General features: G+C 44.5%; 1 protein-coding gene across 3 annotated transcripts in view; it reads right to left on the reverse strand.

Annotated features, from left to right (window-relative positions):
- bbs9 (Bardet-Biedl syndrome 9) overlaps positions 1-26,027 on the reverse strand; it is an 852,590-nt gene that overhangs the window by 798,719 nt on the left and 27,844 nt on the right. For all 3 annotated transcript variants that reach the window (XM_070889198.1, XM_070889191.1, XM_070889207.1), the window contains exons 4-5: positions 21,412-21,476; positions 13,660-13,773 (exon numbers count right to left, since the gene is read on the reverse strand). In XM_070889198.1, coding sequence (XP_070745299.1) covers positions 13,660-13,773; positions 21,412-21,476 — 179 coding nt within the window. The remainder of the gene's footprint in view (positions 1-13,659; positions 13,774-21,411; positions 21,477-26,027) is intronic.

The raw sequence follows: 26,027 nt of genomic DNA on the forward strand, positions 1-26,027 counted from the left end.
TAAATTGTTAAGAACATGAAAATAATGCAAGTGATTTAACAAATTACACAACCCCAACCCACTTTAGGACTCTGCTAGACCTACAAGCATAAGTCACTGCATTAACTTTTTTTTTTATTCGTTCACAGGATGTGGGCATTGCTGCCAAGGCAAGCATTTATTGCCCATCATTAATTGCCTTTGAGAAGGTGGTGGCGAGCCGCCTTCTTGAACCACTGCAGTGCATGTGGTGAATGTACACCCACAGCACTGTTAGGGAGTTCCAGGATTCTGATCCAATGATTATGAAGGATATATTTCCTAGTCAGACTGGTGTGTGACATGGAAGGGAACTTGCAAGTGGTGGCGTTCCCATGCACCTGCTGGTCTTGTCCTTCTAGGTAGTAGAGGTTGTGGGTTTGGAAGGTGCTGTTGAAGAATTTCACCTTGGCAAGTTGCTGCAGTGCATCTTGTAGATGGTACACACTGATGCCATGGTGCACCGGTGGTGGAGGGAGCGAATGCTTAAGGTGGTGGATGGGATGCCAATCAAGTGGTCTGCTTTGTCCTGGACGGTGTTGAGCTTCTGGAGTGTTATTGGAACTGCACTCATCCAGGCAAATGGAGAGTATTCCATCACACTCCTGACATGCCTTGTAGATGGTGGAAAGACTTTGGGGAGTCAGGAGGAGAGATGCTCACCGCTGAATATCCAGCCTCTGGCCTGCTCTTGTAGCCACAGTATTTACGTGGCTGGTCCAATTAAGTTTCTCATCAATGGGAACCCCTAGGATGTTCATGGTGAGGTCTTGCTGCATGCAGGCACATTAGTTACGAATGGAACTGAACACTGTGCAATCATCAGCAAACATTCTGAACCTATGATGGAAGGAAGGTCATTGATGAAGCAGCTGAAGATGGTTGGGTTGAGAATACTGCCCTAAGGAGCTCCTGCAGCAATTTCCTGGGGCTGAGATGATTGGCCTCCAACAACCACAACTATCTTCCTTTGTGCTATGTGGTCCTGGCGGAACCCAAACTGAGCATCAATGAGCAGGTTATTGGTGAGTAAGTGCCGCTTGATAGCCTAGTCGACAACACCTTCCATCACTTTGCTGATGATTGAGAGTAGACTGATAGGGCGGTAATTGGTCAACTGGAATTTGTCCTGTTCTTTTGGACAGGACATACTTGGGCAATTTTCCACATTGTTGGATAGATGCCAGTGTTGTAGTTGTACTGGAACAGCTTGGCAAGAGGCACGACTAGTTCTGGAGGACAAATCTTCAGCACAATCGCCGGGATGTTGTCAGGGCCCATAGCCTTTAATGTACCCAGTGCATTCAACCGTTTCATGATTTCACATGGAGTGAATCGAATTGGCTGAAAACTGGCTTCTGTAATGATGGGATCCTTAGGTGGAGGCACAGATGGGTCATCTACTCAGCACTTTTGGCTGACGATGGTTGCGAATGCTTCAGCCTTGTCTTCTGCACTCACGTGCTAGGCTCAGTCATCATTGAGGATGGGAATGCTCATGGAGTTCCTCCTCCCATAAATTGGTTAATTGTCCACCACCATTCACGATTGGATGTGGTAGGACTGCAGAGCTTTGATCTGGTCATTTGATTGTCGGATCGCTTAGCTCTGGCTACAGCACGCTGTTTAGCATGTATGTAATCCCGTGTTGTAGCTTCACCAGGTTGGCACTTGATATTTTGGTACGCCTGGTCCTGCTCCTAGCATGTTCTACTACACTCCTCATTGAACCAGGGTTGGTCTCCTGGCTTGATGGTAATAGTAGAGTGAGGGATATGCCAGGCCATGAGGTTACAGATTGTGGTGGAATGCAATTCTGCTGCTGATGGCCCACAGTGCCTCATGGATGCCCAGTTTTGAGCTGCTCGATCGGTTCTGAATCTATCCCATTTAGCACGGTGGTAGTGCCACACAACACGATGGAGTGTGTTCTCAGTGTGAATATGGAACTTTGTCTCCGCAAGGATGTGCAGTGGTTAGTCCAACCAACACGGTCATGGACAGTTGCATTTGCAACAGGTAGATTGCCGAGAACGAGGTCAAGTAGGTTTTTCCCCTCATGTTGCTTCTCTCACCACCTGCTGCAGGCGCAGTCTGGCAGTATTGTCCTTCAGGACACAGTCAGCTCGGTCAGTAGTGGTGCTACCGAGCCACTCTTGGTAATGGATATTGAAGTCCCCCACCCAGAGTACATTCTGTGCCCTTGCTACCTTCAGTCCTTCTTCCAAGTGAGTCATCAGCTGAGGGAGAGCGGTAGGTGGTAATTAGGTTTCCTTGCCCATATTTGACCTGATGCCACGAGACTTCATGAGGTTTGAAGTCAATGTTGAGGACTTCCTCCCGACTGCCACCACCTCTGGTGGGTCTGTCCTGCCGATGGGACAGGACATAGCCAGGGAAGGTGATGGAGGAGTCTGGGACATTGGCTGAAACATATGATTCTGTGAATATGACTAAGTCAGGGTGTTGCTTGACTGTGGAACTGTTCTCACAATCTTGGCACAAGTCCCCAGATGTTAGTGAGGAGGACTTTGCAAGGTTGACTGGGCTGGTTGTGCCTTTGTTGTGTCCGGTGCCTGGGTCGATGCTGAGTGGTCCATCCAGTTTTAGTTTTAGTATACTTCTTTGTAGCGGTTTGGTACAACTAAGTGGCAGTCAAGAGTCAACGTCATTGCTGTGGGTCTGGAGTCACATATAGGCCAGACCAGGTAAGGACAGCAGATTTCCTTCCCTAAAGGACATTTGTGAATCAGATGGGTTTTTAACAACAATCCAGTAAGTTTTCATGGTCACTAGATTTTTATTCCAGATTTATTTAATCTTTTGGCTGAAGATCGTTGCGAATGCTTCAGCCTTGTCTTTTACATGCACGTGCTAGGCTCTGCCACCATTGAGGATGGGAAGGTTCATGGAACCTGAATTTATATTCCCCAACTGCCATTTGAACTCACGTCTCGGATCATTAGTCCAGGCCTCTGAATTACTAGTCCAGTAACAAAACCACTATGCTACTAGCCAATATTGTATTATACAATACAATATTTAGTTTATTGACCAAAAAACAGTATTCATATAGATAAGCACTAAAAAAAAAGGATCCTTTAGGCTGCCGTTATACTGCAACTACTTAGACTAATGTCTGTAGACTGCAATATGCCAAAAGACCAAAGTCATACTACTGACTGTTGATCACTGCACAAGATCTCCATCACCACCTCTCCCAGTGTTGGAATAGCGCAGACAGGAGTGCCTGCCTTCTCCTAACATATCAAAGTTAATGTCGCCAATATTCAGACTCAAATATACTTACGGGATCCATTTACATGATTAGATGTCCCCAACAGATTCAGGATTCCTAACTGGTTGTGGTTTTCTTACTCCTCACCATTTGCAATGTTACGGCCATCTTCACATTGTATCTTCACCACACGAACTGCAGCCATTCAAGGCGGCAGCTCACCACCACCTTCTCCAGGACAACTAGGGATGGCAATAAATACTATCCTCAAGAATTACCGGTAGTATCCCTAAGAATTTTTTTTTTTTTTTAAATCTTCCTTTGTTGCGTGCACACACATCTGTCTGCAATACCTGCATGTGTTTTTGCATGCAGAGAGGCAGGGAGGAGAGAGAAATTACTAATGCAAAATATTTGGAAATCGTGAGTTTTGATCATTGGCCCCACAGCTGCGTAATGGAAAAGTATGGCGGAGCTAGAGTCCAGTGGAAGGTCGAGTGAAATATCAGCTGAGGTTCAGTGGTAACACTCTTGCCGCCAAGTCATTAGATGTGAATTCAAGACCAAATGTAGGATTTGAGCATGTAATCAGTACTTCTACCTAACTGAGGATGAACGGATAGATTACAAATGAAACAAGTTAATTATCTATCGTCTCTGTCCAAAGTCCTTGCCCGAACAAACTTGACTTGTTTAACATATGTCATGTGAATGGATTATTTGGCATAGAAGGTAAAGAAAGCTCGAGAGTAACTTCATCACCACGTCAGCAAGATGACAGAGGACCACTTCCACTGGAGTTAGCAAAAGCGCTTATAACTTAGAGCTAAACTGCTTAGCATCCCAGAATTTCCTCACAATCAGAATAATCTGAAGCTAATCCAATTGTTCGTAATTAGAAAAGGCAACTCCTAAAACAGAGAAAGAACCCAGTATCCAAAATAGAAAATAACGAACCTACATTTGTAAGAAGGTTGTCTTATGAGGAGAGATTGAGTAGATTGGGTGTATACGCGCTGGAGTTGAGAAGAATGAGAAGTGATCTCATTGAAACATACAAGATTCTGAGGAATTGACATGTTGAGAGATGTTGAGAGGTTGTTTCCCCTGGCTGGAGAGTCTGGAACTAGGGGGCATCGTCTCAGGATAGGATAAGGGGTCGGCCATTTAAGACTAAAATGAGGAAGAATTTCTTCACTCATAGGGTTGTAAATCTTTGGAATTCTTTACCGCAAAGGGCCGTGGATGCTGAGTCGTTGAGTATATTCAAGGCGGAGCTAGATAGATTTTGGGATTCTAGGGGAGATCAAGAGATATGGGGATATTTTAAAAAGCACAACTATGTAAAAAAAAAAGATAGTAATAGTCATAACTATAGCATTAGAGTTGTGAACCATTTATTATTTTCTACAATGAGGACCTAACATATTGGCCCGGAAATTGCAGTCGGTGGCAAAGCGACGTCGCTCGCCACTGATCTCGAAAAAGCTGCCCACAAAAATTTGGTGATCTCTGTAGCGTGAATTTCAGCTCTCCCGACATTAGTGTAAATCTGGCACCAAATCAAGTGAATCTCCAGTGTCCAGCAACAGTGATGTCATCAAGCAGACCAAGTAGCCAATCACATTGAAGAATTCTCTCAGGCAGCAAACCAGGAAGTAAATTGCAGATTATAATTTACTTTTTGTAAATTTGAGAGCGCGAAATAAAGATTGGGACACACACAGGATTAAGGTAGAAGCTGAAATATCAAACAAACTTTAAAAATTATAAAAGACATGTAGTTATTATATTAATGGAAACATTTTACATTTCACAAGCATAAAATCATTTTTTCAAGGCCAAAACTGTTGTTCAGCAGTCAATACGTCATTAAAAACCCATTTGCACCTCTTTCAACAAGGCTTAACTTTTCCAAGGAGGGGGGAGGGGGAGACTAACAGCGATATTCCAGCATAATAGGGGAAGTTTTTGTTAGGAATGGTGATTTGAATTGATTGCCAGCTATGAAGAGTTCTACAATGCAATCTGTGGAGGAACAGAGAATGACCGACAGCAACTTCTGTATTTCCATGTTTATCTGCACGTGATAATTCCAAAAGTTGTTGTCACTTTCAGAGGAGGAATGACAACGAACGTTGACAATTTCGCTGTCGTTACCATTGCACAATCCGGGCCAATGTAACTTTATTGTAAAAGCATGTTATTTTTCTGCTATTAACAAATTGTTGTATACTGTTTAATAAACATGCTTGGCAGTAAAAGCCGAAAACAGTCATCTATAACGTGTTCTCTGTTCATTACTCTGGGTGTACCATGATATTTTAACTAAATCTCAGTGGAAGTTAAAATACTTGAGCAATTAGAGAATGAGGGCTCACAGACAAGGAATAGCCTGAAATCCTATAGCCAAAAGAAATCTAGATTTAAAAAAGGTAAAAATACCCCAAAACATAATTAATTAAAGAAACATTCCTATTTGTAGTCCAGTGCATTTTGCTCTCAGGTTTTGTAAACTGGTACCTGAAAACCTCAGTTTATTACTGATGTCTCATTTACTACAATTTTACAAAAATAATCATTTTTAAACTTGAATCATTGCTGATGGATTTTGCTGAAGTGAAATTGGCCCACATAACACATTATAAATACAGCCTTATTGCAACCAGTTTATAAACTGGTTTAATCCTAGGCTCCACAATAAGACAGTTTAATGCAACTGTAGCGAAATCTATAAAAAAATATGTATTTTGACTTGGAGTGGAAATGTAAATCTAATTATAAACCAAATATACACCTGCTATAATTATTTAAATCTTGCAGTAATGGTATTCATAATTTGAAAATGTAAAGTTAATACGATATTTTCTGGATTTTGATTCTGATATACACGTCAAGTCAATTCCACATGGTAATGTACACTTGACCTGCTATAGAGTTTAAGCATCTGGCCTGATGCTTTCTTTTAGTTAGTCTAATAAGTACAGATGTTATATTTTCACAAATGTTTGAAATTGCTCAACTGCTACAAATTCTGAAATGTGAAGATAGCAAAGTAACTTCACCCAGTAATAAAAGTAATTACTGTGAGCAACAGTTTCCTGGAGAGCGACACAGTTCAATGCCAAGCCTACAGAGTGATTACATTCCAAACCGAAGAAGGATGCCGAGGGGCAGAGACAGATACAAACCGAAAGCAAGACACTCACACACAAAGAGACAAAGAAAGAAGAGCCAGGTTTGCATTTATATAGCCCCTTTCATTACCTCCCAAAGTACTTTACAGACAATTAAGTGCTCATGAAGTGTAGTCACTGTTGTAATAGTGGAAATTAGTCCAAAAAATACACTACGACAATAGTGAAATAATAATTGTTGGTTTTCAAGGAAACATATGGGCTCGACTTTGCACTTAGCTGGCTATCGCCCAAAAAATGGGCGATGTTCCAGCTTTAGTGATGTTTCAGCTTTCGGGATCGCCGGAAGATCGGCCATTTTTCTGATTGTTACTTTCGGCTTTTTTTGGGGGGGCGATAAGCTCAGCGATGTGAAATGGGCCTCAGTGGGCAGGATGTGGAGGGTAGGGAAGCCCTTCTCTGATGAGTCAAATGAGGCCCTTGTTGGCCGGTGGGGCCAACTAACCCGGGGTGGGCGTGGGAAACCTCCACCCTGGGCCTACCGGAAAATTTGGAACAAAATCGCTGACGTGGTCTCGCGAGGGGTCGGATCAGTGTCGCAAGTGCTGGAACAGCCTGGTTGCTTCGGCAAGAGTAAGTATTAAATAGATTTTAAATTGTAATGATCCACATAATCTATAAATCACACGGATTGAAATTAAGCTGGTTATTCTTTTATATATTCCCTGCCAAGATCTGGAAATGGCTCGGAACCTGCGCCCTTTCTAAATCTAATTTTGGCACCCTCTCCTTTTGATTTATGTCAGTGGATGGGGCACGACTGAGCAATGAGGGGTCCGGTCACCTTTACCCAGACTGTGTCAGTCTCTCCGGCTGCTGTCACTTTCACAGTGAGCCAGCCTGGACTGGGGGAGAGCTGCCCTGGCTCACTGTCTGCCCTGGGACACTTTCAGACATTAGCTCCAGTCATTGGCAAGCTCACCAGTGGTCCTGATCTCTTCTCCCTCCACCCCCCCCACTCCACCTGGGGGCTCTCATGGAGATTGTAGTCGAGATGTTTTGTGTCAAGCATTAGATCCTAAACACGATCTTATGAAATATTTTATCTGAACGTAGGTGTTACAACTATGCATCAATTGTGGATACAAACCGTATTAGCATATAACGTTGGAACCCGTCGTCTTTCCATGATTGTACCTAGTCAATTAGCTTATGCCATGCTCTTGTCACGTTTGCAGAGGAAGATATTTCAGAATCAGGCTGAGTGCAGGTGCATAGGAGGCCCTGCCCAGCTCAGCATCCTAACTGACCTTGAGGAACATGCAGTAGCATTTGTGGGCACCCACAGTCACTCGGCCACCCGTGGTGGTACAGTTCCCGTAGTTGAATCACGCGAGTAATGTGTAAAGCAGTTAATTCAAAGTAATGTAACGGCATTTCATTATAATATACAAATGATGTCATGTTATGCATGCAGTTTCTGTACTACTCTCAGGTTAACAACATAAGAAATCTGACCCCTCGAGGCTGCTCCGCCATTTAATAAGATCATGGCTGATCTGATGTAGGGCTCAGCTCCATTTCCCTGCATGCTCCCCATAACCCTTCACTCCCTTATCATTCAGAAGTCTATCTATCTCCGCCTCAAATATAGTCACTGATCCAGCCTCCACAGCTCTCTGGGGCAGTGAATTCCACATAGATGTACTACCATATGATGTATTAATATATAACGTCTCTAGGCCACGTTTATTGCAGTAGTGCTGCTCCTCCTACGTATGCCAGCGCAACACAAGAATCATGTGTACCCTTCTATTCTAATAAGCTCAATAGTGTTTTGCAGGTCACCCAACTCAACAGGCGTAAAGGGAGGCCACACCCGTCCCTTTGCAGGTGATTATCACCACGGGTGTGAGGAAGAGACCATGGAGCCAGAGGAGGAGATGGAGATGGAAAATACCAAGAAGGATGCCCCTTGCATCCCGGTATCTGTTGTACCTGTGGCCACATTGTCGTTTTGACAGAAGTAGCGGGCCCAAGCAGCTTGCAGCAGGCGACTCCAAGGTGTACAGTTCCCACGTCGACCCCACGGAGGTTGAGTCAACAAGGTCAGCACAGGCCTCGACGGGCAGTTCCCAATGAGGACATGCTCACACTGTGCAGGTAGAGCGTCGCCGTCAGTCGAGAGCTGCTCCAGGCGATTGGTGGGTTGACCGGGAACATTGCCGCAATGTCCGCTTGCATATCGGAGGGTATGGAGCGCATGGTTGCGGCAATAGGCCAAACGACTGCCGCTGACCATGCCGTACGGCACGCCTTGGTGTCGGGAGATGGCACTGCACTCCAAGGTGTCGTCCCACCAACACAGATGCGAGTCGGGAGGAAGAACTTCCTTCTGGCTCGGAAGTCGTTTAATTCGAAACGTCTTCTCCACCCAGAGTAGATGCTGCCACCGTCACCACCCCGCCAGCAGCAGGCCTCGAGGTCCTCTGCTGCAAGTCATCCTGGTCCCATTACTCAGGAATTATGAGGGGCTAGGACACTGGGTAAAGGATCTGGAGGGAAGCATGACCACAGGTTTGGGGGGCGGGGGGGGGGGCGGTGGTGTTACTGTTGTTGTTGTTGTTGTTGTTAATAAAAATTTGTTGGGGTGATGGGAGGGTGTTTTTGTATTTTAAATTTATTGTTGGGGGTGGGGGGTGTGGATGTTAGTTTTTTTTTGAGAGAGAGTACATAAATCGTTAAGTTATAAAAATATTTTATTGAATTTTACAATTGCCATGCAGTATCTTCTAATAACGTAAGGTAAAACATGAATACAATTGTTGGAAAACAATGGCCAAGCGAGGATGAAACGTAATGCAACTACAAAGGTCACCAATGTAAGTTCACGCAAAGCATTCATTTATAAGCTGCTGACGCAAGAGTTTTGCAACTGCGTAACATGGGGCTTTTCCAGTCGTGTGGGGGGGGGCGTGGGGGCATGGATTCGTCGCCCGGCTGATTGTCCTCCCAGAGGTCCTCATCATCCTCCTCCTCCTAGTCTTCCTCTTCTGGGGTAGACTCTCCTTATAGCAAGGTTATGCAACATGCAGCACACCACAATAAACTCAGTGACCTGATCAGGGTGGCATTGTAAGTTGCCTCCCGAGTGGTCCAGGCATCTGAAACGCTGCTTCAGCACTCCGATTGTCTTTGACGATATTGCATGTAGCTATATGGCTTTCATTGTAGCGTTTCTCTGCTTGCGTCTGGAGATTACGTATTGGGTTCATGAGCCAGCTGGCAAGACGATATCCTTTATCCCCGGGCATTCAACCGTGATCTTGTGGCTCACTCTTACAGGTCAGAGACAGTACTCTCATGCAAGATGTGCGCATCATGGATGCTGCCTGGAAAATTAGCATTTACTGCCATGATTATTTGGTTATGGTCGACAACGAGCTTCACATTCAGGGAGTGGAATCCCTTTCAGTTACGAAACACCTCCGCATCCTGTAAAGGTGCTCTCAGGGCAATGTACGTACAGTCTATTGCTCCCTGCACATTGGGGAAGTTTGATATTCACGAGAATCCCAAAGTCCTCTCGGTCTGTGCCTCCCTGGTCATAGGGAAGTTTATAAGATCCATCCTGCGAGCGTAAAGGGCTTGAGTCACCTGTTGAATGGAGCAATGTGTGGCGTGCTGTGGGATACCACAAATGTCGTCAGCCGAGTCCTGAAAGGAGCCCGATGCATAGAAGAAAAGTACCGCAGTAACCTTTACCTCAACGGGCACTACGGTCCTGATAGTGCTGGTAGGCTGCAGATCTCCCTTGATTAGCTGGCATATCTCAGCGATGACCTCCTTTCAGAAGCGCAGCCTCCTAAGGCACGTGTTATCGGACAAGTTCAGGTATGATTGCTTTTCCCTGTAAGTGCAGCAGTCTACCATCTCTTTGATTGGGCACATAATGCTCTTCAATATATCTTCTCCCATCTTCAGTCTGCAGCATGCGATTGGTGACCAATACTGGTTGAGAAATTACAGACCCCATCACTATTAATGGTTATAAAATGCCCTAAATTTGTCCTCAACACATAGAAATGTGATTAGATGATTGCCAAGAGTCAATAAGGCCCTTAAAATCACTCACAAATTAATTCTCCTGAAGATATATGTTGAAGCAGCCTTTTCATTTCCTCAGACGTTCAAAATGGCGTCCGTAGTGCCGAGTTCTGCCAAGTAGCGAGAGTCGGGAGCAGCCTTTCTCCAGCAATTTTCTCGGAGAGCAATCAGCCCGGCGATATGGCGAAAGTTGCAGTGTGCGATCACCTCGGCGATAGCAGATTCATGTGTGCCGAAAGTTGGGCCAGCAATTAGTGGCCGATGTTCTGGCCAACTTTCCACTTTTAAGCTAAAATGGGCGATAGCCTGCCTATTTGAGCAATAAATGGGCGATAGCTTGGCGATCATCAGCGGAAAGTCTAGCCCATAGTGCGCTAATAAAATGCTGAATGGAGGTGGTTGGATGTCTAATATTGCTGAGTGTGTGAATTACAGTAAAATGGCGACTTCCAAGTGGAAACTTTGTTGGGCACAATTTTGAATGTGCCTTTTGATGATGGTGAACTGGTTAGCTTCAGAATGTCATAGTGACTTCAAGAACAGGGGTGCAGAGACTCAGAAGGGGTATTAACACAAGTTGGTGGTGGTACAACACTGCTTTATTAAAGACTATGACATTGATAGTTAAGGACAACATCGACCAGTTAGGTCATCCAGTGGCTAAAAAACTCGATCTGGTTTTCGATAGAAATGATCAAAACTTGGGGTGTAACTGGTGATAATCAAGAAACTCCAAGTAGCCCCCTGTTTAGTCTGGGTCAGTGTTTTACTAAGGAATTTTCTGATGCGATGTTGTCAATGTTCAAACCAGGGATCCAGCCAGCTTTCTATGCGACACTGTCAAAGCTGCATAAAGGACATGTGCATTACATGGCTCTTATGTTGCAGCTTATCTTGGATGCTATGTTCTGTGCTTTGTGCATTAACACATGGAAAAACTGAAATGGGTATTGTGTTTTATGCTTGGGTATTTTGCGAACACATTCTTGCCCACTCTCCAATGAAGAATTTGCTTTTCTTTGAGTTTTCTACTGCTTATATGTTTTTCAATTTGTGCCTGGACTTGAAATTACCCAAAGTGTCTGCAACAATAACAGAAAGACACCAGATAATCCATCTGATACCCTATGACAAACTGGAGAATGAGCCTCCCAAGCTAATAAGCAACAATTCTGTCCATACATCAGAAAACCTCTAGTGATTTTTGTGTCACTCGGGGTCTGTGTAATGTACTAGAGCCATGAAGTCCTGGCGATACAGCTGCTAAGTCTGCCTAGCTATGTACAAAATCAGATCTATCTTGTATTGGACCAACCCACTTTCTGAGAAACAGTGAAAAGAAATCCTTTGCTGCTTTGAAGTTATAACTCCAGTTTTTACAAACCAGTTTCTGCTGCAGATGACAATCAACACTGACCAAATTTGACTGGTGGCTGTGCTGAAGCACCACATGAATACTATCCCTTCCTGCAAGGAAAGTCAGAAGAATCAAATTCTGAATAGTACGAAACTATCAATTCTAACTAATGTTATGATTTTTCAGAATGTGGGCATCGCTGGCAAGGCCGACATTTTTGCCCATCCCTAGTTGCCCTTGAGAAGATGGTGGAAGGGTACTTGGAGTCGATGGTGTTCCTATAGGAACTCTGGATCCTAACTGCAGATGTGGTCATAGACAAAGAATTAAGGAGACCATGCAAGAAATTGGTGAAAATGATGACGACAGCTAACAATTGACGATGCGCTCTGGCCATCCCAACTAGTGTTTGTTACACTGACACCTTATCAACAGTCTGCACTTCCTTGGTGCACCCAGGAACAAAGACACAGAAATCTGAGATAACAGAATTTGTTCTTAATCAGAAGCATCAAATCTTCTTAAACTTCACACATTGTTGTGTCTTCTTTGCCACATCAAGACAAAGGCAGAGGGGTTTCCACTCACACCTCATTGCAAGTCCTGGATACTAGCATCCACCTAGCATAGTGACCCCGTCGCTGCTCCTGCTGTACCTGCCCACGCTCTAATCAGCAACCTGGATTATGGTGACGTCCAATCCAGTCACCCTCCTCCAAGTCGTTGCCCTCCTGAACCGGCTCGCGCTGCTCCCTACAGTGATATGCCTCCACTCCGCTCCTTTTGTGGTCCCAACCTGAAGCTGATGTTCCCTCGCAGGTTGGGGCCGTGCTGTGTGCTGGGCAGCCTCCATGCTGCTCCTTTTGTAGCCCGACCTGTGGCTGATGTTCCTGGAGCAGCAAGAGATTGTGGAGCGATGTGATCGGGGCCCAGGAGAGGAGAGGGCCCAGGGGCAGCACAGGCCAGCACACACTGAAATGTGTGCGCACGCTAGGTCCGTGCAGCAGAGCTGATCTCCAGTCATCTTGGTTAATCCTTGCCATTGGACCAAGCCCGAGCTCTGTCAAGCCCATGTGGTGGCTGGTGTGCAACAGCCACTGCACGTGAAAAAAATCCACAGTCATCTTCCATCCTTCAATATGTAGTTCGGGACCTGGAATATCAGGTCCCTCATTGTAACATCTGTGAACTTTTTGGTGGGGAAGCAAGTCATCTTTGATATGAGGGACCGCCTAAGAAGAAGAGCATAGTGAAAGGACGGGAAAAAGAATTCCAATTTTTGTTGATTACCAGTAGGAAAAATCTGTGCTCCAGAATCAGTGGGAAGAGAAGCTTTTGCAGGTTTTGTCCCAAACTCGAAGTAACAGCAGAGAATGGGATTGTCCATTTTAGTGAATAAATGACTAACTATATTCAAAATTACCTGCAAGAGAAGGAGTTTTGATGTAAATATTCAGGTGTCATGCTATAAACTTATCTAGAGCAAAGAAGTGGTAATGAATCTTCACAAGAAGCTGCAGAGTGCATCACCCTGACGATACTGAGGTTTCTGCAAAGTTAACAGTTTTAAGACTGCAAATTTCTTTCGTGTTATTAAGGACCAGACTTACATTGAAATGATAAAGGTGAAAAACACACATTTTATGCTATGGACATATAGAGGCAGATTTTCCACTTGCCACCTAGGCATAAAATGGACGATGGGGGATCGGTCGCTCATAATGGAAAGAGTTCCATTGATCACTGTCCGGTTTTCACAGCCACCTTAAAGACCTGCAGTATTTTCCAGGATGTATTCTTACCTTTCACTCCACCAAAAGCTCCAAAAGTTAAGTTGCAAGCTGTCCGTTGAAGATTGTGCTCATACATCAGTTTCAGCTGGTATTGGTTTCCATGTTCAACAGTACCCATAGTACCTGTTAACCAAAAAAACAAAACAATTGGAAGGCAAAAGGAAGGCTTTGTGCAACAGGCTATTAGCTTCAAATCTTTCTAGCTTACAAACATTAATTGATTCAGCCCATCAACGTTTGCATGTCATGCAAGTAGCAAAATACACCTGTGTATGTGCTGACAAACAAGTACAATGCAAATTACAGCAGGCCTGTGTGAATATTCTCAACACACTCAAGAATAATTCCCATCCTTCCCATTATCAACAGTTGGTTGTTCGTTTGAATGACAATGACATTGTGATCATATCGAGGCTCGGGGTACTGGGTTGGTGTGGCTCTTCTCACGAGCTCTTACATTCTACACTGGTCCAATCTGCAAGAGATAGATTTCATCACACTCAGTACAGATGGATTCAGAGTTTGTTACTGCAGTCTGGTTGACATTTTTGTTTTATCTTCCCTTAGTTTTCTTCCCTTTTCTTCTGTGCTGCCTCAACACACTCTCTCTTGATGGATATCATTTGCCACCTGCCTGATCCCAAGATTTCATGTTGATCTCACCATTCTTTAGCTTCCTTTTCAATGAGTCCTTTCAAATGTTTGAACTGTCCTCCTTGAATGCATTTGTCCTCTTTCAGCCAAGGGTCAGTAGACAACTCAGAGCAGCCCATCATCAGACAGCCTATTGAACACACTCAACACATGTCTCATCTGAGCCTTGATCTGCAACAGCCAGGACTTTAGGATCTTGTCTTGCCATCTGCTGTTCCTGATGGTACAGAGTGGAAGATTGCAAGGTCTTTGATGTGACATCTACAGATTTCCCAAGTCTCATAGCACTAAAGAGGTAACAACAGGAACATTACCATACACATTTTGAGCTTACTTTTGATTTTCAGCTCATATTTATTCCACTCATTTCCTCCAGCAGCCAAAAGTTGAGCAAGTATTCCTGATTTGATGAAACATCTCTGTCCAGAGATATGTCTAATGCAAGTGTGTTGCCCAGGTTAAATAAATTGCTGGACTGAACTCATAAGAAATAGGAGCAGGAGTAGGCCATTTGTCCCCTCAGCCTGCTCTGCTTTTGTTCCCTCAAAAATTCAGCTGTGTTCTATTGTGTATAAACAAGATGTTGCTTGAAACAAACCTCAACCTTCCTCATATTGATGGACAGGCCAAAGTACTTCGATGCTGAGGTAAAACAGTTGGTGATAGTGGTTATATATGTGGACTTGTATTTATTCTGTACAGCCACCAGAGGGCTCATTCCCTGGAGTCCCAAGGGATCCCATAATCCTTTATGGTCACACTTTACTTTGAGCTCACAGTGTTCACTCTGACTCTTTCTCCATACACAATTGGCGACAAAATACAAATAGCAAACCTAAAGATGCAGAGAACAGTGAGCATCCTGGAGAAATTCTCGGGGGAAGATGATTGGGAAACTTTTGGGGAGCGAATCGACCAATACTTTGTGGCCAACGAGCTAGATGGGGAAGAGAATGCTGCCAAACGTAGAGCAATCCTCCTCACCGTCTGTGGGGCACCAATGTATGGCCTCATGAAGAATCTGCTCACTCCAGCGAAACCCATGGAGAAATTGTAGACTATTTGTGCACACTGGTCCAAGAGCATTTGAACCCGAAGGAAAGCATTCTGATGGCGATGTACCGGTTCTACACCTACAAAAGATCAGAAGGCCAGGAAGTGGCGAGTTATGTCACTGAGCTAAGACGCCTGGCAGGACATTGCGAATTTGAAGGACATTTGGAGCACATGCTCGGAGACTTTTTCGTACTTGGCATTGGCCACGAAACCATACTTCACAAGCTTTTGACTGTAGAGACCCCAACCTTGAGTAAGGCCATAGCGATAGCCCAGGCGTTCATTGCCACCAGTGACAATACTAACCAAATCTCTCGGCACACAAGTGCTGCTATAAGTACTGTGAACAAAGTGATGTTGTTTTCGAATCGTAACGTACAGGGCAGGTCACACATACCTGCAGCTACATGTCCGCAGATGTCTCAGAGTCCACCATCAAGGGTGATGAATGCAAGGCCATTAACATCTTGTTGGCGCTGCGGGGGTGATCATCGTTTCCATTCATGCCGATTCAAAGGATACATTTACAAGGGCTGTGGAACAATGGGACAGCTCCAACGAGTGTGTAGGCGAGCTACTAAGCCTGTTAAACCTGCAAACCACCATGTTGCAGAGGAGGACAGATTCACGGAGGATCACTACAAACCAGAGCCTCAGATAGAGGAGGCAAAGGTACATGGGGTACACACATTCACCACAAATTGTCCCCCGATAATGCTGAATGTTGAACTAAATGGACTCACGGTGTCAATGGAGCTGGACACGGGCGCGAACCAGTCCATCATGGGCAAAAAGACTTGCGATAAATTGTGGTGCAACAAGGCCTCAAGGCTAGTCTTAACCCCAGTACACACGAGATTAAGAACTTAAACTAAAAAAACTGATTCCTGAAATCGGCAGTGCTCCCGTAAAGGTCTCCTACAATGGAGCGGTGCACAAGCTATCACTCTGGGTGGTACCGGGTGATGGTCCCACACTGCTCGGCACGAAGCTGGCTGGGAAAGATACGCTGGAACTGGGACGACGTCTGAGCGCTATCGCCCGCTGACGACACTTCGTGTGCCCAGGTCTTAATCAAATTTCCTTCGCTGTTCAAACCAGGCACCGGGAAATTCCAAGGAGCAAAAGTGCAGATCCACCTAATTCCGGGGACGCGACCCATCCATCACAAGGCGAGAGCAGTACCGTACATGATGAGAGAAAGGGTAGAGATCGAGCTAGACCGGCTGCAATGAGAGGGCATCATTTCACCGACCGAGTTCAGTAAGTGGGCCAGTCCTATTGGGAGACAGTACCGTCAGAATCTGTGGCGATTACAAAGTAACTATCAATCGTTTCTCCCTGCAGGACCAATACCCACTACCAAAAGCTGACGACTTCTTTGCAACGCTGGCGGGAGGAAAGACATTGACGAAGCTGGATCTGACTTCAGCCTACATGATGCAGGAACTGGAGGAATCATCGAAGGCCCTCACCTGCATCAACACGCACAAAGGTCTTTTTGTTTATAACAGGTGCCTGTTTGGAATCCGATCAGCAGCGGTGATATTCCAGAGAAACATGGAAAGTTTACTGAAGTCGGTCCCGCACACCGTGGTCTTCCTGGACGACATCTTGGTCACGGATCGGAACACAGTCGAGCACCTGCAGAAACTGGAGGTGGTTCTTAGTTGACTCAACTGCGTGGGGCTCAGGTTAAAATGCTCGAAGTGCGTTTTCCTGGCGTCTGAAGTGGAGTTCCTGGGAAGGAGGATTGCGGCGGACGGCATCAGACCCACCAACGCGAAGACGGAGGCAATCGAGAACGCACCGAGGCCACAGAACGTGACGGAGCTGCGGTCATTTCTGGGACTCTTGAACTACTTTGGTAACTTCTTACCGGGTCTCAGCACCCTGCTAGAACCACTATATGTCTTACTACGATAAAGGGCCGAATGGGTTTGGGGCAAAAGCCAAGAAAATGCCTTTGTAAAAGCGAGAAAATTGTTATGCTCAAACAAATTGCTTATGTTGCATGATCCATGTAAGCGTTTGGTACTAGCATGTGATGCATCTTCATATGGCGTCGGGTGTGTATTGCAACAAGCTAATGATGTCGGGAAACTGCAACCGGTTGCTTATGCATCCAGGAGTCTGTCTAAGGCCGAGAGAGCCGACAGCATGATTGAGAAGCATTAGCGTGTGTCTATGGAGTAAACAAAATGCATCAATATCTGTTTGGGCTAAAATTTGAATTGGAAACTGACCATCAGCCACTTATAGCCCTGTTTTCCGAGAGTAAAGGAATAAATACCAACGCATCGGCCCGCATCCAGAGATGGGCGCTCACGTTGTCCCTATACAACTACGCCATCCGCCATAGGCCAGGCACAGAAAACTGCGCCGATGCTCTCAGTAGGCTGCCATTGCCCACCACGGGGGTGGAAATGGTGCAGCCCGCAGATCTAGCCATGGATCATGCAACACAAGCAATTTGTTGCTTCCATGGTTATGAAAGCATTTGAGAGCGCCCGGCAGATCAAAACCTGGACAAGCCAGGACCCCTTATTATCTCTAGTCAAAAGCTGTGCGCTTCACGGGAGCTGGTCCAGTGTCCCAGTGGAAATGCAGGAAGAGATAAAGCCGTTCCAGCGGCGCAAAGTTGAAATGTCTATACAGGCAGACTGCTTTTTGTGGGGCAATCAAGTAGTGGTCCCCAAGAAGGGCAGAGACACCTTCATCAATGATCTCCACAGCACCCACCCAGGAATCGTAATGATGAAAGCGATAGCCAGATCCCATGTGTGGTGCCCGGCATCAATGCGGACTTAGAGCCCTGCGTTCACAGATGTAATACATGCTCGCAGTTAAGCAATGTACCCAGGGAGGCACCGCTAAGTTTATGGTCTTGGCCCTCCAAACCGTGGTCTAGGGTACACGTCGACTATGCAGGCCCGTTCTTGGGTAAAATGTTCCTTGTGGTTGTAGACGCATACTCCAAGTGGATTGAATGTGAGATAATGTCAGCTAGTACGTCCGCTGCCACTACTGAAAGCCTGCGGGCCATGTTTGCTACACACAGCTTACCCGATGTCCTGGTGAGCGACAACGGGCCATGTTTTACCACTGCTGAGTTCAAAGAATTCATGACCCGTAACGGGATCAAACATGTCACATCTGCCCCATTTAAACCAGCGTCCAATGGTCAGGCAGAGAGATCAGTGCAAACCATCAAGCAAGGCTTGAAGAGGGGAACTGAAGGCTCAGTGCAGACTCGCCTATCCCGAGTCCTGCTAAGCTACCGCACGAGACCCCGAGACCCACTCACTCACTGGGATCCCACCTGCTGAACTGCTCATGAAAAGAATACTTAAGACAAGGCTCTCATTAGTTAACCCTGATCTACATGAACAGGTAGAGAGCAGGTGGCTTCAACAAAGTGCATATCATGATGGCGCAAATGTGTCACACGTGATTGAAGTCAATGATCCTGTATTTGTATTGAATTATGGACAAGGTCCCAAGTGGCTTCCCGGCACTGTCGTGGCCAAAGAGGGGAGCAGGGTGTTTCGGGTCAAACTTTCAAATGGACTCATTCACCAGAAACACTTGGACTAAATCAAACTCAGATTCACAGACTACCCTGAGCAACCCACCTTGGACCCTACCTTTTTTGATCCCCCAACACACACACCAGTGGCAACCGACACCACGGTTGACCACGAAGCAGAACCTATCATCCACAGCAGCCCTGCAGGGCCCAACACACTAGGCAGCCCAGCAAGACCAGCTGCACAGATGATTCAACAACACCAACTTTCACACCGAGACGACCAACCAGGGCAAGGGCCCCAGATCAACTCACATTGTAAATAGTTACACTATTGACTTTGCGGGGGAATGTTGTTATATATGTGGACTTGTATTTACTCTGTACAGCCACCAGCGGGCTCATTCCCCGGAGTCCCAAAGGATCCCATAATCCCTTGGGAGCACAGGTATTTAAGGCGGCTTCAAAGATTGGAGAGGCACTCTGAAGATCTGTAATAAAAGATTAAAGGTCACACTTCACTTTGAGCTCAGAGTGTTCATTCTGACTCTTTCTCCATACACAACAATAGTCTTGAGGTGTCTGAATGCATGGGCCAGTAAAACACAATTATTGGCAAACAGGACCTCACAACTGATAGCTGCTTTTATATTGTTCATTGCTTTTAGTTAGCAAAAGCTGAACAGCTTTCCATCCCCATGAACCTGGATACACTCCTTCCTGGACTTCTTCAAAATGATCAGATGGTCCATGACAAGGAATCCTTCCAGCACGAGTTGCCAAACTAGTTCCTACAGTCAGAATGGTCCAGCATCAAGCTCAATCTTGTAATCCAACAATTCAAGAGTTATTTTGTTTTAAATATACATCAAGGGAAACTATTAATGTATTTTGTTGATTTTTGTTTTAAGGTACGATTAGCTTACCTATACCAAATTACTATCTACAGCTCATCAAAACATTGAGTCAATAAGTATAATTTTTATTAAATATGAGAAACTTTTAGTCACATCCCTTCTCTTACCAATTGCACGCTCAGCTTACAAGACCTAGTTGCATGCTTAGTGTTCAGTTATTTTGACAGTAAATCTTCTTGTAGCATTTAAAAGGACACAAATAAAATTAAGTTGGATAGTTCATAAGTCCTAGGCAGTCTTTATCACAAAGGCTTCTTTATTCAATCACAGCACTTGTACTCCATATTAGAGGGTTTTAAGTTTTAAATTTTCTATTCGCCACAAGATCCTGGGGTGTTATTTCTTGTATATTTACATAAGAACATAAGAAATAGGAGCAGGAGTAGGCCATAAGGCCCTTTGAGCCTGTTCCGCCATTTAATACGATCATAGCTGATCTGATCATGGACTCGGGTCAACTTCCCTGTCTGCTCCCCATAACTCCTCATCGGTTAAGAAACCGATCTATTTCTGTCTTAAATTTATTCAATGACCCAGCTTCCACAGCTCTCTGAGGCAGTGAATTCCACAGATTTACAATCCTTTGTGCCCAGAGATGCGTAAAAACAGGGCATAAAGCAAATACCCAGTGTAAAAAATTTAGGATACTCGGGTGCAAGTGTTTTCATACCTAATTATGCTACGCCCAAATTTTCTTGCTCTTTTCTGCTCGGCTATCAATCCCTGCGCCCAACCGCAACTCGGCTTACTATAATGGCTCCGGCCTGAGCTAAAGAACTATACATGCGAATTTCTTGCAATTACGCTGCCTCAAAACAGATGTAAAATCAAGCCTCTTCTATCAGGCGTAGCAAGATACCAAGTCATTTTTCTGATGCTTTGTGATCTTTTAAAATTTCTCCACATCATTACCTGATCTGTATTTTCTGGTTATCATTCATTCATAGGCAGTCCCTCGTAATCGAGGAAGACTTGCTTCCATTCAAAGTGAGTTCTCTGGTGACTGAACAGTCCAATGTGGGAATTACAGTCTCTGTCACAGGTGGGGCAGACAGTGGTTGAAGGAAAGGATGGGTAGGAAGTCTGGTTTGCCACACACTCCTTCCACTTCCGCGCTTGATTTCTGCATGCTCTCGGCAACAAGACTCAAGGTGCTCAGCGCCCTCCTGGATGCTCTTCCTTCATTTTGGGCTGTCTTGGACCAGGGATTCCCAGGTGCCGGTGAGGATGTTGCACTTTATCAAGGTCTAAGGATCAAAGACTGGTTAATGGACTATGATGCAGTCTAAATGTGGATCAGGAGCAGAGGATGTTTAAGCCAAAGAACTAGAGCCTGAGAAATTAGAAGCAATTTTTGCCTGACTTTACTACTGCAGCAGATTGTGTTTTGTGGGACAATATTGTAGATTTTTTTCAAAATTCTAACTTCTGAATTAAATCTACCACTTTCATGGGTTTATGACAGATCTACAACAAATACAGCCATAATGAATAGAGCAGTGGGAATACATGAAAAGTCAAAAAGAAATACAACATATAACTGGAAGAATAATGATTAAAAACACTCACGCAAGCAAGGTAAAAATTTTCAACAGTATACACTACCTGAGACAGCATAGACGGACAGCGTTCTTGGATGCAAAACAGCCAAATGGAGAAGTTCTGTACCTCTGCAAGAACAAATGAAATCACCTAACTACAAAAGACCTCAAGGCTACAAAAAAGCAGCTATTATACTGCTTTTAAATTATGAATTTTTTTTTTCAAAGTTGAATCCTGACTAAGTCGGCATGACCACATTAAACTGATATACAGTAAACATGCTTTTGTAAATCTATGATCATTATGTTTTATAATTCACAACCTCTCAATGGCATATTTTTTAATGGGGACTGAACTATTAATATTACCGCTTTTTATTGTACGATAAGCAAGAATGTTACATAGCTTTCAGGGAACGCCTAACAGTTCCTAGATGTATGTAGAAGTTTTAATAGCGAATTTGGTAATCAGTTGTAAATACTTTTAAAACAAGCCAAAACCAAAAAGCCATTTAATCATTGCTGCTTTGTCACAAAGCTTAAAAGAGCGGATAATAAAAATACAAGTTTCAACACTGCCTTGAATGTGCTGGAAGCAAACAAATTTAAACTGATCTTTCGACCTTATATCAATTCAACAAAAAAAATAATCCATCAGTACGATATATATCGACCGTAGACAAATATCAGGATACGAAGACACAAACCCCATTCTGTCCCCTAAATCATTAATGGTTAAACTGTAAAAAAACAGTCCATCCGAGGATAGGGCAAATAGCACAATCATCACTAAGAATAGGAAGCTGTAGCTAATGGGTGGTAATGAAAGGTTACCTACTTTGTAGGGTCATGATGATTCTTGTAATGACTATTCTCTACACACTCTTAGACCTGTCCACATTATCTGGGAAGTTTACTTCCTTTTAAGATGTCGGTGACATCAGTGCATGATTGGTTACAATCTGGAATGCATTGCCTAAAAGAGCAGTGAAAGCAGATTCAATTGTAACGTTCAACACCGACATTGGTGCATCTGTCCTCCCAATGGATTTGCAGGATCTTGCGGAGGCAGCGCTGGTAGTACTTCTCCAGCATTTTGAGATGTCTGTTGTATATAGTCCACGTCTCTGAGCCATATAGGGGGGTGGGTATCACTACTGCCCTGTAGCCCATAAGCTTGGTGCCAGATTTGAGGGCCTGGTCTTCCAGCTTCCCAGCATCGAAGCACTGACCATGCTCGATCAGCTCCGATGGATGGGCCACATCGTCCGCATGCCCGACACGAGACTCCCAAAGCAAGCGCTCCACTCGGAGCTTCGTCACGCCAAGTGAGCCCCAGGTGGGCAGAGGAAATGCTTCAAGGACACCCTCAAAGCTTCCTTGATAAAGTGCAACATCCCCACCGGCACCTGGGAATCCCTCACCCAAGACCACCCAAAGTGGAGGAAGAGCATCCGGGAGGGTGCTGAGCACCTCGAGTCTCATAGCCGAGAGCATGCAGAAATCAAACACAGAAGCAGAAGGAGCGTGCGGCAAACCAGACTCCCCACACACCCCTTTCCTTCAACCACAGTCACCTGTGACGGAGACTGTAGGTCCCGCATTGGACTCTTCAGCCACCTGAGAACTCACTTTGAGTGGAAACAAGTCATTCTCGACTCCGAGAGACTGCCTATGATGATGAGTAACTTTCAAATGGGAATGGGATAAATACGCGAAGTGGAAAAATTTGCAGTGCTACGGGGAAAAGAGATGAGTGGGACTAATTGGATAGCTCTTTCAAAGGGCCGGCACAGACATGATGGGCCAAATTGCCTCTTTCTATATTGTATTATTCTATAATCATTTCCCCAATCTTACACAGGGTAGAAGGGCTAACCTAACCATGGGGACGCATCAGTTCATTTTGCCCAAAGGCCAGTCTGAAAGGGAGATATAATTTGCACCCTTCCCTGCCCTGTAAAGGTCCGAGAAGCCAACATGATGCACGGAGGAAACTCATCAGTAAAATAAAGACCCTACCACATATGTAATCTGTCTTTACATTAGGTCCTCCACACACAAGTATAGCAGGAGGAGGAGGAACATAGAGAAGTCTGCCAAAGTATTATCCACAGCTGCTAAATCCAAAGAGTAGCTGTTGGTAAAGGAACACTGATCACTCCCAACTATCTGCTTCGTATATGTAGCTTCCAAGGCCCAACTATCTTCAGCTGTTTCATCAATTAACTTCTCTCCATCATAAGGTCAGAGGTGGGGCTGTTTGATGATGATTGCAGTATTCAGCTCCATTCGCAATTCCTCAGATATTAAAGCAGTCCATGCCTGCAGGCAGCAAGGATAAAAAATTTTAATTGGAGTTGTTGGGGGCCCCCGAGGAACCAATTAGGCCATCGAGTACAGAAATGGTGGATGACCGAGGCGGTGCAGAATAAGATGAGTTTTAGTGCCGAGTTTTGGATGAGCCGACATTTACTCGACTCACATCCACCCCAACTATCTTGCCATAAATAAAGGCACTGCAAGTAACACAATAATAAATTAGAATATGACAATCCCACTCTTCCAAAGTCTCCGTTCCTCCACCTCTGACCTCTTGTGCATCCCCTCTCTTTCCTTCCCACCATTAGCATTTATGTCTTCAGTCCAATGTTCTCTTTAAGCTGTGCGCTGTGCTGCAGTCCGGGGTCTCGCAGAGCTGGTGAGTTGGCTTTTAAATTGAAAATAAATGCGCATGCATGGAATTTTGAATGGGCTGCTCAGCCCGGCGTGGCCCAAAAAATATTACGGGAAACATTGTTTCAGTCTAGGCCCCACAATCTGGAATTCCCTCCCTAAACCTCTCCGCCTCTCTACCTTCTTCTCCTCCTTTAAGACCCACCTCTGTGACCAAGCTTTTAGTCACCCATCCTAATATCTCCTTCTTTGGCTCAGCTTCCATTTTTGGCTGATTATGCTTCTGTGAAGCACCTTGAGTCAATTTTCTACATTAAAGTCGCTACATGAATGCCAGTTGCTATTGCTGGTGTTTGGGCCAAAAACATACAATTTAAAGCAAAAAAGGCACTTCTAGGCCAAATAGTGACAAATCCAGCTGGTTACGGCCATCTGTAGAGTCAAAGGCCCATGAGCACTTCAGTGTTTAAAAATGTCGAGGCTGGTGGAGAAGATTCTAGATTGACACTAGTGCATTCTGGGAATCCATCTAGTTGAGCTTCATCACTCATGTCTGAAAGATTGCTCTAGCCACTTCTAACATAGTGGCTGGTTTTATCGGTTATTTACATTTTTTTCCCACTTTAAAAAAAATTAATACAATGATACATTCAGCTGCATCAGAGGTAAAAATGGAACCGAGAACTGCTTGGTAAAAATTAAACACGGCAGCATCATTGAAATTGTGGCCTTTCAGTGGTTGCTTTTCCGTGGGATCTTAGCTGATCTACACTTTGTTGACATCAGCCAATGAGAAAAGCGTAACAATTTATTTTAAACACTGGATCAATTTAATTGCCCCACGGACTTGATATGTGAGGCACTGAATGCAAGAATTAAGAATAGATAGCTGGGTATTTCTATAGTAAACTTATTCTGATAGTTCACATTTGCAGTAAAATGGCTCCCCCTGCTGATAAATGACCATCAATAGCAAGCTATGAATCATAGAATCATGGGCTAGAATTTCCAGACAACGCACCAGCACCCGAATGCCGCCTCTAATACTGCTAAAATTCCCAAAATTATCGGCAGCAAAAAATTCCCTCCAAAAAAGAAAAAATACACCCAGCGAAAAAAAATGGGCCTTACAACCCGATTCTTGGCAAAAAAAAATTAGAATCTTGGGCCGATTAGGCGGTTTAAAAAAAAATGGGCGATAATCAATAAATTTACTAAAAATTTACACCAAGACTGCAGGTTGAGCCTAGGAGGAGAAAAACACAAAAAATATTTTTTCAAAAAACAAAGTTTAAAAAAAAATCAGAAAAACATTCTCATGAACCCTTTTCACTTAAATCATTGCAAGACAATTTTAAAATAATTAGTAAAAAAACCAATTACTTACCTTTTCTTGCAGGGCTATTTACCTACCGCTCAGCTCTGCTGATTCTCGTGGGTGTTTTGTTTTCCAACTTACCTACGGGTGACCGCTGAGCCAAAAATCGCGCCATGGTGATCTATGGACTGTGCATGTCGGCGGTCCGCTCCCTGGCAGTACTTCAAAACAGCCGGCATAACCCAGCTGTGGAGTTTTGCGCTGACCCAATTCTTACCCAAAATGGCCAATACCGCCGAGAAACCAGCCGGAAGAAAGCATGGAAATTCTAGCCCCAATAGAAATTTAAGGCAGCCAAAAAAGAGCTATCCAGCCTTATTCCACTTTCCAGGTCTTGATCCGTAGCCTTGTAGGTTATGCCACTTCAAGTGCATTTCCAAGTACTTTGTAAATATGATGAGGGTTTCTGCATCTACCACCCTTTCAGGCAGTGAGTTCCAGACCCCAACCACCCTTCTGGGTGAAAATAATTCTCCTCAACCCCCCTTGAATCCTTCTACCAATTACCTTAAATCTATGCCCCCTGGTTATTGACCTCTTTGCTAAGGGAAATAGGTCTGTCCTATCCACTCTATCTAGGCCCCTCATAACTTGATACACTTAAATTAAGCCTCCTCAGTCTCCTC

The sequence above is a fragment of the Pristiophorus japonicus genome, chromosome 1 (assembly GCF_044704955.1).
Source record: "Pristiophorus japonicus isolate sPriJap1 chromosome 1, sPriJap1.hap1, whole genome shotgun sequence".
NCBI lineage: Eukaryota > Metazoa > Chordata > Chondrichthyes > Pristiophoridae > Pristiophorus > Pristiophorus japonicus.